Here is a 14,477-nt window from a genome sequence, read left to right as displayed (position 1 = left end):
CTAACACTTGGGAGGGAGAGATAGAAGGATCAAAGCCAGTCTGGATTACAAAGTAAGTTCTTGGCCAGCTTGAGCTGCAGGGAAGACCTTATAAATAAAACAATAGCAAAAATGAAACCAAGAAGCAGTGGCAACCGCCATAAGGTTTGGCAACTGAAAAGCACGCAACAAACACTTGTTAAATTAAGGAATAAGGAAATACATTGTATGTGAACTGACCTTGACTTTTGAAATGGTGTGTGGATGGGAAGAGGAACTGCCTTCTTGGCTTTCTCTTCTGGGCCTCCAGATTCACTTATGAGTCTTATTTAATTAACTAGAATAATTGGAAACCAACAGTAACCTATATCAATCTACATATCTGTGGTGGGACCTCCAGAACATGCTTGCAACTTGGTTCTAGCAAGGGTCATTCTTTCCTACTTCAGCTGATGTCTGTACAGTGGAGCTATGACACTTGTAGTATGTAAGGGTGGGTGGGGCTGTGAGTCTGACTGCATGGAAAAAGCAGCAAAGATTAGGGGGGTTTCCTCTAGGGACAGTCCATGTTAACCCTGCCCTAAAGTACTCATATCTTCCAAGTCAAGGCAGGCAGAATCTTGAGAGCAGGGGTAGGAAAGGTCACAGAGTTAATTCTGTACAAACAGAAGAAAGCAAACAGCACTTACATTCACACACACACACACACACACACACACACACAGAGAGAGAGAGACACACACAGAGACACACACACAGACACATGAGAGAGAGAGAGAGAGAGAGAGAGAGAGAGAGAGAGAGAGAACTTCATTCCTGACCTTTCGAGTGAAGGCTTGCTGGGGATGCATTTGTGTTATGTTAGACAGGAAGACAGGTGAGGAAACATTTTGCTGTAGAGAACTGAACCCCTGTGAGACACAAGCATGACTTTCATCTAGCTCCCTTAAGGGGGTGAATCTGAAATGTGTTGAAACCTCCCAGGAAATGATATCAAACAGACACTAGTGAGAAATTTCAAATCTTAACTTCAAATCCCCATCTATTATTCTGGAGGATCTTAAGGTATCAAATAAAGAAAGGACATATTGCTTGCTATCCCGTGAAGGTTAAGCAAGCCATCCTTGCACAAATAATATACCTTTTAAAAGAAATCTGAGAATGCTTAATTTGGTCTGTTACTCAGTATTAAACTAGGTATGAGCACCTACTGGGCCACTGGGCCACAGGTTCTGCAGATGTTCTCTAAATTGGGTCATTTCCCTGCCGTTTGGCAACATACTGTTGTTTACCTCTGCGGCAGAGCCTCCCACCAAATTCTACTGACTTCAGGATTGTCAGTGTCCTAGTATTCTGAGCTCCAGACCTACTTGGGAAACCCTGACAAGCTCCCAGGGCTACCATGTGTCTACTGCAGGCTCCATTCGTGGAGTGGAGCAGACTACACTTGACCTTTTCTCAAGGGTAAGGCTCAGGCAGTGACCTCACTCCCTTTGCTTCGTGGAGAAATCCTAAACTTCTGACAGAATTGATCTCCACCCTTAGAGAGAAATATTGTGTGCAAACACAACTAAGTAGTTTCTCCTTCCTCCTCTTCCCCCATCCTCGCTATCTTCCTGTTCTGCGGGAGAATTTTATACTCGTTCCCTGAAGGCAGGATAAAGTCTGTGTTTATAGTGAGAATCACAGTGTTCAAAGTCTAATAGTAGGAAAAGTTGCCCACCATAAACTTCAACAACAGGTCAAGGACTTCTTCCAGAACACCAAGCTCCCTTCTCTCCTCTAGTTGTGTTTTTTGCCATGAGGCCTTTCAAGGGTGTAACAGTGTGTTATCAACAATGGTTACTATAGTATACTTACCTGGAGTAAACTTAACAAACACAAGAGACTAGAATTAACAAGAGGGATAGACCCTAAGGCTGTTCAATTTTATATATTTGAAAAAAAGAAAAGGGCACGATCCTATTCCAAACGCCCCTGTACAAAAAAGGGGGGGGGGTGTCAAATTTTATTAAGAGAACTGGAAGTCCTGTTTTTAAAACTTAGGAATAAAGAACATCCTCTCCATTGAGTCTGCAGGGGTTGTCCACTCCTCCAGAACCCACCGGATTGGCTAGCAAGATGAATCTCAAGAAGCACTGAATCAAGAAAGGTTTTATTTTGAAAATACAGTCTTTAAAGATAAATTTGCGTTTCGTTTTCCATGTCTAGGTGCATCCAACAAGATACAAAAACAGACAGAACGACCGGACGAAGACCCACAATATTATGTACAGAGCTCTAAAATGAGCCGTGAATATCTACAAGGATCTAGCACATGCTGGTTTGGAAGGGGGTAGTGTGTGGCTTTCTAGAGAGTTCTCAGTCCTCAGAAGAACAGTTAACTCCCTGGAGCTGCAGGTGCGGCTGCAGGCAGGGAAGAGCCGGGGTCAGTGAGGGTAGGGATGGGCCCCTGGGGTGGGAGGCGAGGAGAGGTGTCTGGGGGGAAGGGAGCCGGGGCCGCACAGGACAGATCCTGGGCTTCGCTAGAAGTTCTGCCGCGGGGTGTGAGTCAGGCTGTGCCGCCGCAGATCGCAGTTTCGCCTGAACACTTTGCCGCACTGCTCGCAGCTGTAGGGCTTGATGTCTGTATGGGTGAGAAGGTGAGTTTTCAGGTTACTTCTCTGATTAAAGGTTCTTCCACATGTGGGACATTTGTGTGGAGATTCCTGTTCAGATGTGAAGCAAGGCAAAGGATTAATCCTTCACACCACCACGGCACCCTCCTCAACAGTTTCTGTCTTACCCGTATCAAGCCTTAAAATAACAAGCGCGCGACAACAAAAGAGGGGACCTGCAGGGACAGATCTGTGCTCCTAATCCGCCAATCGTGAATCACACGAGCAAGCACCCGCAGAGGCCCGATTGCACTGATAAGACCACCTCGGTGGGCCACGTATTTCATCGCGGCGTCAAGGGCAGGAAAGGGGGGGTGGGGATTGCGGTAGTCCTTCTTAAGGAACCGCATTCTCCCGGGTAATGAAGCTCCTGTTTGCTGGAAAATTAAACTATTCCTCTATGTCCTGAAAACTACAAATTACGAGGCCCCTGGGAAAGACAGCATATGGGATTTCATCATGATTCCACTGTCAAAATTACCTTTATTGCCTCCCAAACACGGAAGTTTTAAACGCAGAACAGATGGGATGAAAAAAATATATATATAATACTAACATTAGGACTTATTGTTAATCGGCTGGGCTGTTCGTTAAGAAACATTCTTTATGTTACATAATGTTAATTTTATATTTTAAAAACAAGTGTTGCTTTCTTTCACCCCAGAAAGCTAATCTAAAAAGAACCATTAGAGAGACATCCCTGCCTTGGACACTCCGTGTAAAGCCATAATGGTAAAAATAAAACATGCACTTTTAAAAGAAGAAAATAAACTTACCTGCATATGTAAAGTTTTGTGAACTGCTAGGGTCCTAGACTGACAGAATCCTTTCCCACACTCCTGACATTTGAAGGGCTTTTCTTTGGAATGGATATACCTGAAAATCAATACAAGTTTTCATTGAAAGGATCATTCTTTCCACAATTTCTCCAACGAAATTTTGAGAGGGCAAAGAAAGCAGAATTTCTATTACTTATGTTGTTTTAGATTTTCTGTATAATTCTGTTTATGGTTAACCTCAACTAACAGACTCTTGGAAACATTCACGAGCAGTCTGGCTTTATGTTCCCTTGACCAACCTCTCTGGCAAGTTTGTGGAGCTGGCAATGCAGCAGAGAGAGCCCTCTAGGCCGTCAGGGTTTTCTCTGGGATTTAAAATGACTAAATCAAGACAGAAGGCAAGGCTGGGGGTTGGGAGACGATTTTTGCGAATCATATCTTGGCCTCAAGGATGAAGTCCCACCTCAGAAGTTACAGGTAGATTTAGGCGAAACCTCCAGCCATGGCAATTATTTTAACCCGATGTCCTTTGCTTATTCGGGGTGTGATGGTAGGTGGGAGACGTTTTAAAAACAATGACTCAAGACCCCCACAAAGAATAAGAAAACCTGAGCTCCAGGGCACTCGGGGAGGTGTGTTGGGGCGGAGGGGGGTGGCGGTGTAGAAGAATCCGGTAGATTGTCCGGAAATGGCGCCACAGCAGCCCAAACTTGCATCCTTCAGCCACCCCTCCAGCTGGAAGGAATCCGCGATCCCGCAGCCTTTTCACCTCTCACTCAGTACCAAGGCCGACTCAGAGGAAACAGTTACTGACTCCTAGGCCAGATTTTTCCTGCTCAAGGACAGAGGAAAGCTCTTTCTTGTTTCAAAGAATGCAGCGGTCCTCAGCGAGGTTCGGAGGGCGGTAAATAGACTGGGGGGTGGGTTACTGAGGTCAGCTTTGGGAGGGGTTTGGATGAGCATTCTATAATAGAGGGGAATTTTAGTGACACTTGGAATATCTAATAGGACATTTCATGGGCAGATTCACCTTGCCATAGTCCCCAACCTCACCTGTGATCCCGTAGGTGATCTTGCCTCCGAAATGCCTTGTGGCAGATGTCACAGGTGTATGGCCTCTCGTCTGTGTGGGTCCTCTCGTGAATGAGCAAATTGTATGATTTGGTAAAGTGTCTGCCGCAAAACTTGCAGATAAACTCCTTTTTCGTTTTGGAGGGCAATCTCCCTCGGGAGGGCTTTCTGTCCGGGTTCAGTTTACTGAGGCCCGAGATGGGGCTCCCCAGCCCTGGGCTCAGCTTGCTCAGGTCTCCCATTTTAGGAGGATCTTCTTGCGTGGCGGCCACCGCCAAGTTGGCAAAGTCAAAACGGGGCCGGTCCTTGTGTAGGGCTGGAAGGACGTGGGCAATGGCCCCCTGCTTGGGGTGGAACAGGTGGGTGGCAAAGGGCAGCGAGGGGAAGGGGAAGCGAGCGTCCACGAGGCCCTGCGCAGCCGCCATCTCCGTGATGGTGGAGCGGGTGATCTCGTGCACACTGGGGTACCCCAGCGTCCAGTGGTTCATGTGCATGGTCTGCACCGCACTGAGACCGTAGAGGCCCTGAAGGTGGTCCACTGCGGCCGGGAAGGTGTTCACTGCCTGCAGGAAGGAGTAATTGGTGAGCTGCAGTGACGGGTGCAGTGGGATGGGAGCTGGCAGGGCCTTGCTCCCCATCTTCCTGAAGGCTCCGAAGGGGTGCAGAGAGCCGCCCCTTTCTTCCAGGTCTCAGAGGCCGGAGGGTGTGAGGGGGAAAAGCCCGCAAAACAACAGCACGCAGAGGAATCCCTAAAAGTGTCCGGGGAAGAGAGGGAGACATCACGATTAATTATCCAGCCTCTTCAGTCCTTGGGCGATCTCGCCTGTGACATCTCTTAAATTCCCTTTTCCTTAGCCTCCAAGACCTCGAAATCAGACCCGCCAGTCTGCACCGAGATTCCCAGAGCTTGGGCAGCAAGAGGCCCTCGGGCGAGCGGGTGATAGGAAGGCCGGGTTCCAGGACAGGGGGCTCCGACCGGGGAAAGAAAGGCGGGCAGAGAGGGCTCTGGTGCTGCACCAGTCAGTCCCACTGTCACCCGCATCTTCTTAAGTGGGGAAATCATGAGGACTGAGAGGTCAAGGCCCACAGGCCACAGAGTCAACTGCTGTCTCTCGGAGCTTGCCAGCTCCCTGTGGCACCGCAGGTCGTGGTTCCGATCCGGGACCCGAAGGCCTGGTTCGATCCACAGGTGTGGCTTCTTCCCAAGCTGCGCCCCACTCAGGTCGCCTTTCCCGCGCTAACCGGGAGCACTATGTTCTCCCGGGCTTGCAGGGCTCAGCTTCTCCTCACGCTGACCTCGCTGTTTTTTTGTTTGTTTGTTTTTGTTTTGTTTTGTCCCCCCCCCCCCCGCCTTACTCTCATTTATCAGAAGTGACGGGCCCACAGGAAGGAAAAGTGACACTTCGGGGACTGGGTTCAGCTTGGACTCACCCCTTCTTCTCAGGGGTTGCCTCTCCTCCACCCCCCTACCAAAATCCCTTCCAGGTGGTTCAGACTCCAGCATGGTTCCTCCGGGTGAGGATGCGGAACCTGAGTCTGGAACCCTGTTTTCCCAAACCGAGCGCTAGGATCTCAGAAAAAAGGGGGCTGCTTCCTGATCTGGCACCCCCAGGAAGCCTTAAGAGCAGCGGAAAGAAGTGAGCATTCAGGAGGAGGCCAAGGAAAGGAGCTGCAGGAGGTCCTTGCATATTGCGAGGCCTAGGCTACCTACAGCCTGATGCCCACGTCCACAGGGGCAACCCTGGAGCACCTCAACTGCGTTCACAGTGAGCCCACAGTCTCCCACAGCCAACCCCCTTTTATAAACATGTTCTGGCAGCACCGCCTAGGGTGGCCTCCCAGGTGCAGGGTTTAGAGCTGAGAACTTCGCCAGGCAAGGAAGAAAGCCGTCCAAAGGCGTTGCTAACACCGGGACACCTGAGGTTTTGGAGTAGGCAGGGGGGCGCTAGGGCCTGCCCTACTCTCCCTGCCCACCCAATCCTTTCTGCACCGAATTTTCTGCCCCATAGCGTTTATGAAGGGTTGTTTGAGACTCTATCTGCCAGCAGGCTTAGAGGGCTGCGCTATGACACAGCGCTCTCGCAAGGTTGAAACTAGCTGCTTCCGTGGACTCCCTCCTTCCTCCACTGTTTGGAACAGTTTGGAGACAAGAGATTTATTAATGAACTGCTTCTGCCTGGTGGTATGTGGTCTGGGCGTTCAGGCTGGGAGTTAATGAGAAGTGTCTAACAGTCGGAGGGTCTCAGTCAGAGCATTCAACCGAAACTGTAAACTCCCATTAGTAATAACTTTCCCACCACACAAATCACTATTCACTGCTGTTCAGCTGCAACACTGAACCCCTCTCCTATGGTGTGTGTGTGTGTGTGTGTGTGTGTGTGTGTGTGTAGGAAGATTCTACTAACATCACTGTTTACTCTTCAATTAAAAACAATAAATTTCATCTTTATTTCCGTCTCCGTAGGTAATAAGGATTTTCCAGAAAGTCAAACCATTTTCCCCCTAGTGTCGAAAGGCAGCCTCTCTCCTGCATGGAGAGGAAATCAAAATGATTATCTGGATTTATTCTCAGTCTAGATTTCTTAGAAATAAATGCAGGAGGCAATGCATGGTTCTCAGAATAGACGGAGGTGGCAGGATGGCTCTGTTGAACAACTATACAACAGAACAACTATAAAAATTGATGATTTCTGACTCCAAATGCTCCAAGTTAACTTTGCCATAAAGGTCACAATCTTAATTCTGTCTACAGAAATCCGAGTGCCACTCTTCTCTTCCCAATGATTTATACTGCAGAAAGGAGACTTATAATTTCTGTTACTCCCAAATTGCCACTTCATAGAAAGTTTGCTTTCTTTGCAAGGAAGAGTCATCTGGTTTGAGGAAGAGCAAGCCAGTCTGCCCTCTGATATCTCTTTACAAATAGAGTGCCCTTAAACACCTACCAAACATAAATAACCAGAGAGTTCAGATTCCCACGCCCCTGTTTAGTCTCTAGCAATGTAAGTCAAATCATCGCTCAAGTCAACCCATGGAACTAAGGTACTTTCGTTTTGTTGGGGCTGCGGACTTACTCCATCTCAGGCACTAACTATGGGCCCTCTGCTGTCATCTCTCCACTAGCATGTTTCGGACCACTGGTTACCTTTAATTTTGCGAGGAAAGTTAAACCATGAAAAGTCATAAACGGTTCAATGGAGAGAAAGCTACATTTCTTTCATCGGTTTTCAATGGAATTCTCAGGCATGTTAGACGATTTGTAAAATTTAATTTCGCTGGCTGTCAGCAAAGTACATATTAATTTCAGTTTGGTAAAACTTTAAAAACACTGGAGAGCACAGGGGTCCTGATTATTTGATAAAGACTCTCCAATCGTTGGTAATAGTGATGTTACATTGAATAATAATAATAATAATAATAATATCGTTCGGCGTTATCTGCTAGACCCTGTGTATGGGCTTCTGAGTAAAATGACAGATGGATGAATGGTTATGTTCGCTGATTTTCAGTTCAAACACAGCAGAACTGTGTAAAAGCCAGAGAGCTATAGTAGAAAGAGATCTACGATCATGGTGGGGGAGGAGAATTTGGTCAAGTGGGGGGGGGGCACGAAGTTTCTGCCCCTTCCCCGTGCCTCTGCCTTCCCGAAGAGTTAATTAAATTAAGGCGCCCTCCGCATAAACTGGGTTTGTCTCCGCTCCCTCCCTCTCCATTTCATTTTCTTGTTCTGTTCAAGACTGGAATTTGTGGAGCAGAGAAAGTTGCTGTCTGCACCCAGTTTCGCTTCGAAAGCAGTCAGAACTCTTTTGTTCTCTGCTCACAGGTGGGGAGACCGATCCAGCGTTGCTGCCTCCACAAACACCTTGTCCTGCCTCCTTCCTACAACCGCGACTCCATTCCGAGCTATTTCTCGACAACCCAAGCGTCTCAGCTCCTGAGAAGCTTGCCTGTTGGCCTCTGGGCGAAGACCGGAGCAGGAGGAAAAGCAAGAGGCCAGTACACGGTTGGAAAAAATAATCACCCATGACTGGACTATTCCCCTGTGAAATGCGCCTTCGGAGTCGCTGGCTTGATTGCACCGTGTGTCCCGGCCCTTCCGTGCTGAGTGCCGGAGCTGCAGTAGGAGGAAGCGTGGATCCCGCTTTCTAGAGCAGGGGAGCAATATCACGGGGTGATGGGATCTGGCCACAAAGTACGATGATCGGCCTTTATAAATCTTGCCGAATGCGTAAATCTACCAAAACCAAACTAAGGGACAGCGCACAAAAGTACAACTGAGTGTATTAGCTGGGAGTCGCGTGCAGGGACCGGAGGAGGCCAGAACACGAGGCCCGGGACTAGGGTCCGCACGGCTGCCTTTCATTTTCTGAACTTGTAGCGCTCCAGACTGAGAACCTGGGCGCCCCTTGAGCACCCACATCCCTCCCTTCCTTTGGAAGGCTACAGCCTGGCCCTGGAAAGGACACTCACCGCCAGAACCGATGTCTGCCTGGGCAGCGCGGTTCAGACTAGGTCCGGACAGCAGGACGCACAGCTTGGAAAGGTCATGAGGTCCAAACTGGGAGAACTTCTTTTTCGGCGCGTTGTCCCGGGAACCGAGAACATGATCTGGGGGAGCGAAAGCGACAGCGGTAATTGGTCTTCGGCAGTCCGTGGAAGCGGGATGTGTAAAGAGCGAGCGTGTTGGGATGAGTGCTCAGAGCTCGCCCAGATCCCGGTGCCTGGGCCAGTTTCTGACCGCGGACTGCGGGTAAAGTCGGAGCCCGCAGCCCTGCAGGGCCATCACCCTCCGGCTGCGAGCGCGCTGAGCTCCGTCCCAGCCCGCGTCCCGCCCCAGGCTGCCCCTGGCCCGGAGTCCAAGGCTTTAGTAGCGGCCCCGCCTCCCCTCGCGGCGGGCGTCCTGCAGAGGAGCAAGGCTGCAGCGCCCAGGCTCCGCCTCCAAGCCCGGCGCCCGCTAATGGTCCACTCTGTTTACTTGTGTTTGGATAGCAACTGAGTCTTAAAGGCGCAGGTTTGCTTGAGGTTTTCCCAGTTAACCCAGACACAGAGCCCAAGGTGACTCAATTCAAACCTCACACAAAGACAACGCCCATCCCCTCTTTTTGGATGACACTTTCCTCACACCGATAGAAGTCCGACTACTGGATCTTTGCTCCCCCAAGCCCGCAGAGAAGTCCAAAGGGCATTTCGTACTTTTACTCGGTTAGCTGTCGCGTCATTTTACACATCTTAACACTTTTAATATGATCATCTGCTTCAAAGGGCCAAAGCTATCAGTTTTAGATTTTGTTTTCCAGCATATACCGCCCTTCCTCCTATGTAAAACAGTTCTGCCCATACTTTTGGTCAATTGTGACTATGTGTGTAGTCTGGTTTCCTCCCTGTTTTCAAAACGAAGTTTGTTTATGAAGGTGACAATTGACTAATTTCATAATTAGTGCAGAGACATCTGGATGTTCCGGGAGAAATTTCTTTCAATATCTAAGCTTTAATCAGCTAATGTACATTTCATAAGCAGTTAACCAACTTAGGCAAAGGAGTGGGCATCTGCAATCCATTGGCAAACAATAACCTGCCCATCTGGAATGGGTGAAGAACAATCTTTTTTAAATTTTAGGAAAAAACTATTCCAGTGCCTCAAAACGTGCATTATCTTCATTCTCAGCAAAAATTGAGTTCATTGTTCAGCCGCCAGGAAAATTGATTGAATTTGACATGTACTGTTAGGTTTCTTAGTTCTCCTAAAGGTTTAGTTTTGTGAGCGTGTAAATGAGAGGGTATTACAGTCCCTCTGGAAAAGGATGTCAGGGAACGATAAGATCCACTTGAAGCAACTTCTTTTCAGACGCAACGCGCCGCCGGAACAGAACTAAGCAAACTGTCCCTCGTCCCAAACCACTTGAGGACACTTTAGCTGGTGCTTGCAGAACCATAGATCTTTTAAAGGAACTGTACAATTCAAACGTGTTTCACCAAAAGATGCTTTTCGGTCGCCCCCTCAAAGGACAATTACAATAACCTCAACTATGTGAGGAGATGGATAGGTGTAAGCAGAAAGCTACGAGCCGAGCCGAATCGTCAAAGACCAAGCAGGAAGGCAGGCAGACACTACGGAAACGATCCCATTAAGGTAAAAGCCTTTTGTTTTATTTTTGTCAAGGTGAATATTAATTTTCGTTTCTTTGGTAAAACGTAATTCAGGACTAGCAGGCCATCTTCACCAATTGTAGGTTCGCAAGGATTAGGAAGTGAGCCTGGGACAGAGACTGGAGTGTTCAGTATCCTGTAGTGCTTAACTACTTCAGAATAAATTTGATGGACGCAGGAGAACGCCTAGGAAGAGTTGGGGGTTTAAAAAACCGTTTCTCGAGTGAGTTCCATAGGGTGCTTTCATTTTAGCGCTTGGTCTTGAGCCTCAGCTCCCAGGATGCCTGCGGTTCCCTCTTTCCAACCACCTCATTCCTTCGAACAGCCTTTCTCAATTTAGAGAACTGGAGGGAACTTTCTTTACATTCAGACCCCCCCAGGACATACACGCACCGTTGGTGACCTGAGCTTTGAGCCAGTGCTTTCTAGTTCCCTTGCACTAAAGTGGAGGCAACTTCTGCATCAGCAGGCTTCGCACCTTTGGGCCCGTGTGTATTGAGTACTGAATCTCTCGCTTTTCAAAACCGTGGAATTTCTAACCCCCCTTTCCGAAAGCTCCCTGAGCCAGCCTGTTGCTGTAAACACGTTTACCTCGCGCTTCTCAGCCTGGGAAGAACTCTAGCCCAACCCAGCCCGAGCTCCGCCGCAGCTGGAAAAAAAGGTTGGATAGATTCCGAGAATCTTTGCAGGTAGCAGCGCGGTTCTGCGGGGCCCGGCGGCCTGAGCCCTGCAGCGGGCATGGGCAGGTGCAGTAGAGCGCGCTCGGAACCGCAGCTTCTCTAGGCCGCTGGGCGGCCACCTGGGACCCGCACCGGAACTTCTCCGCGCTCAGACCTCGGGGGTGGGAGGGCGGCAAGTCCGCACGCTTTGAGAGAGCCGGCTCACCAGGTAGACAGACCTGCAATAAGCCTCGTTGCAGAAAACTGGCCCACCCGGCCACCAAACGAGCCGTGGTGTCCTGGCGTGCAGAAGCCGAGTCTGCCGCAGGCCAGCTGCACCCCCAGGTCCGAGTCTCCGCGGAGCTGTCCCAGCTCCCTGTCGGGTTTCAGCTGCCAATTTACTCATTTATCCGTGGATCGGGTCAGCTTCAGTCCTCACGGCTCTGGGCTTTCGACAACAGGGACACGCTGACCTGGAGCGGGCTGAACGGTTGCTGCCCCAACGTTTGTGGTATGGGAGGAAGGGGAAAAGGCCTAGCAGAGGAGCTGGTGTGTGTGTGTGTGTGTGTGTGTGTGTGTGTGTGTGTGTGTGTGTACACGCGCGCACAGCGCAGTCCCCAGCCCACCCAGGAGTCTGCGGGTGGAGCCAGCAGGTGTCAGACACAGACACCCTGAAGTTGACTGCGTGCTGCAGACAGCCTAAATAAATTGGACGCTTTAAAACCAAGTTATGGAAACTGTATCTTCTTCCCTAGGACCCCTCTATGAGTCGCCTTCCCTGCTTTTCTTCAGCTTCTGCGGAACAGCGACCTTTTGCTGTGTTTTTCTGCAGCCTGGATGACTTGACCATAGCTCGACTTAAAAGTGCATGCACTCCAGTCACTGAGCGGTGAAGGGGCCAGGCGAGCGGAGAGGCTTGCGAGTCTTAGACACGGAGCTGAGGGTGGAGGGACCAGGATTAAGAATTCCATCTTTTAAAAAATCGTGGCTAGGTCTCGGGCTGTCCAAAGGGACACGATGGGAAAGCGCCGGCAGGCTATAGCTCTGCAGTCCGCTAGAAGGACCGCAGCGCCCCCTGGAGGCACAGGGCGAACACTTCGTGGCATGGGTTCCAGGATGTGAGTGTGGCCTCCAGTGATCTCACTGCCTGGTTCCCTTGGCTTGAACCCGAGCCTGTTGCAGGAGAGGAAAAGTTGTGTGTGCTGTGTGCAGCAGGCTGCTAGACCGATCCTTCAGCCATGACTCCTTGCCCTGGCTATCCCAAATCAGCCCCAGATGCCCTTTGCTGGACCCTACCCACTAGAGAGAGATGAGGGGTGTATATTGGACCCAGGAGCACCCTCCTTGTCCCTATGCCCCCCACTTAGCTTCTTCCCACCGGAGTCTGCACAATACATACATACCTCTGGCAATGAGCAACAGGGACACCTGGTCACTTGGGAGCAGCTTGGGGAGACCAAATATGGAATCTCAGGGAAAGCTATGTGACCATGACCAAGCCTGGGAGGCAGACCCAGAGGTCCAGTCTGTCTCCCCGACCCACCCCCAAACCCCCAGGAGCTGGAGCAAGGCCAATCCCAGCAACCTGTCAGCAAGGTGGGAGAGGCTCAATGCTCTCCTGCTGGTCTCTTGCAAGTCTTGGGTCGGTGTGTGTGTGTGTGTGTGTGTGTGTGTACATGCATACACACGTTTGCTTGCTTGTCTCCTAATACTAAAACGATGGAAAATTCTGAAGGAAATCTTGATTTGCAGTGTGTTCCAATCCTCCTGACCTGAGCTCAGCAGCTACTCTCCTGCTCAGCAGCTACTCTCCTGCTAAGCAGCTACTCTCCTGCTAAGCAGCTACTCTCCTGCTGCTGACTTTTGTTTTTCTAAAATGGGGCAAAGACAGCCTATTTGCAGCTCCCCACATCCAGTAGGAGCAGTTATGTTTCTCAGCGGGGTCTATTAAGCATGGATTGCTCTTCTTAGGGAGGCCAAATGAATTGCCCCACCTGAGTCAGAATTGGGAACGACCCCAGAAAACTGTGTTTAAGTCCTCCAGGTGAATAGATGCAAAGTTTGAGAGTCACTGAAGTTGATCAGTTTGACACTTGGAAGCAATGGTGAAAGCTGTGCTCACTCTTCAGGCTCTCCCTTTCCCTCTCTTCCATCTTCCCCCATTTCCTTTCTTCCTTCCCTAGGGAAAATACTATCCAAACAGCTGGCCTGGACAGCTTGTTCATTCATTCAATGGTTTAGTCCTTTGGCCACTCTCTGGCTTTACTTCAAAATCCTTGGAAACCTGTTGAGAATAGCAGCGTCTGTCTCTTTGCTGGCCACCAAAATTTTAATCTAATACTAGATTCCATTTGACTTCAAAATATGTTTCTGTTGGGAACCAAGTAAACAGAACTCTCACCTCAATTTTTAGCTTCCGTGTCTCTGAGATGCTCATCAACTCCTTTTACCTAGGCAAATGCTATTCTTTTCTGTCACCAGCTCTTGGGGATTCTACTTATCTGCTGGGTACCTTTCCACACACATCTGCCCTTGCCCTGCATGCCCTCTCAGCAGTAGGTCACAGGACATGGCATAGGGTGAAACATCTTAACAGGTAGGATGAAGTATGGGTAAGGGTTTGGGCTGCTGTGTTCCAGGGCTACGGGGAGGCTGCTTATGACAACTGAAGACCCAGAGCCCGTGTCTACACATCCAGCTTTACTCGTCTTGCTGCACTGGTTCCAAACAGCTCACATTCTTCATCTTGCTGCTCCAAACTGCCTAGCCACCAGGCCACATAAGCCAGTGCACGGGTCTTCATTCTGGAACTGCTGATTTGCCACCTTCAGATTGGATCAAGTCCTTTGCCTTTCTCTAGGGAGCACAGAATGATTTTCTTCTCTTCTGGAGTACCTAAACTCTGAATATAAACAGCACGTTCTAATCTCAGGCCAAAGGGATCCACTTCCCTGCAGAGCTCAGGCTTTCTCGCTAGGACCCTGATTCCCTATCTGTTCTCATTGAGCAGAGAGACCCTTCCTAGACCATAGTTTCCCTCAGAGATTCCAGGGTCAGGGAACTATAAGCAGGAAGAGTGAAGGGAAGCCTTCTGCCTCACAGACACAGCAGCCCTCCCCGAGCCAGGTTAATTAAGCTCTTTTGTCACCCCTAATTTTCAGACTTTAAAAAGGCTACTTCTTAAT

The 14,477-nt window shown here is 49.5% G+C and overlaps 1 protein-coding gene and 1 long non-coding RNA gene across 3 annotated transcripts in view; one reads left to right on the top strand and one right to left on the bottom strand.

Annotated features, from left to right (window-relative positions):
* Window positions 1–2,118: 2,118 nt before the first annotated feature.
* Window positions 2,119–9,326, bottom strand: Osr2 (odd-skipped related 2). 2 transcript variants are annotated; one of them, NM_001368665.1, is made up of 4 exons: window positions 8,957–9,326; window positions 4,469–5,235; window positions 3,413–3,512; window positions 2,119–2,687 (listed from the first exon to the last, which is right to left on the bottom strand). In NM_001368665.1, exons 2-4 carry the CDS (start codon window positions 5,122–5,124, stop codon window positions 2,505–2,507), a joined length of 939 nt encoding a protein of 312 aa, NP_001355594.1. In that variant the 5' UTR covers window positions 5,125–5,235; window positions 8,957–9,326; the 3' UTR covers window positions 2,119–2,504. The 2 variants fall into 2 exon arrangements, with proteins under 2 accessions (NP_001355594.1, NP_473390.1); NM_054049.3 differs by having other exon boundaries at window positions 2,119–2,605.
* A 63-nt stretch (window positions 9,327–9,389) lies between these two features.
* Gm52178 overlaps window positions 9,390–14,477 on the top strand; it is a 90,337-nt gene continuing 85,249 nt past the window's right edge. The window contains exon 1 of the long non-coding RNA XR_003951500.1: window positions 9,390–10,616. This is a non-coding gene — a long non-coding RNA (predicted gene, 52178). The remainder of the gene's footprint in view (window positions 10,617–14,477) is intronic.

This window comes from Mus musculus, chromosome 15, assembly GCF_000001635.26.
Source record: "Mus musculus strain C57BL/6J chromosome 15, GRCm38.p6 C57BL/6J".
NCBI lineage: Eukaryota > Metazoa > Chordata > Mammalia > Rodentia > Muridae > Mus > Mus musculus.
Note: the sequence above shows the minus strand (reverse complement) of the source record. Positions and strands in the feature narration are given on the sequence as shown.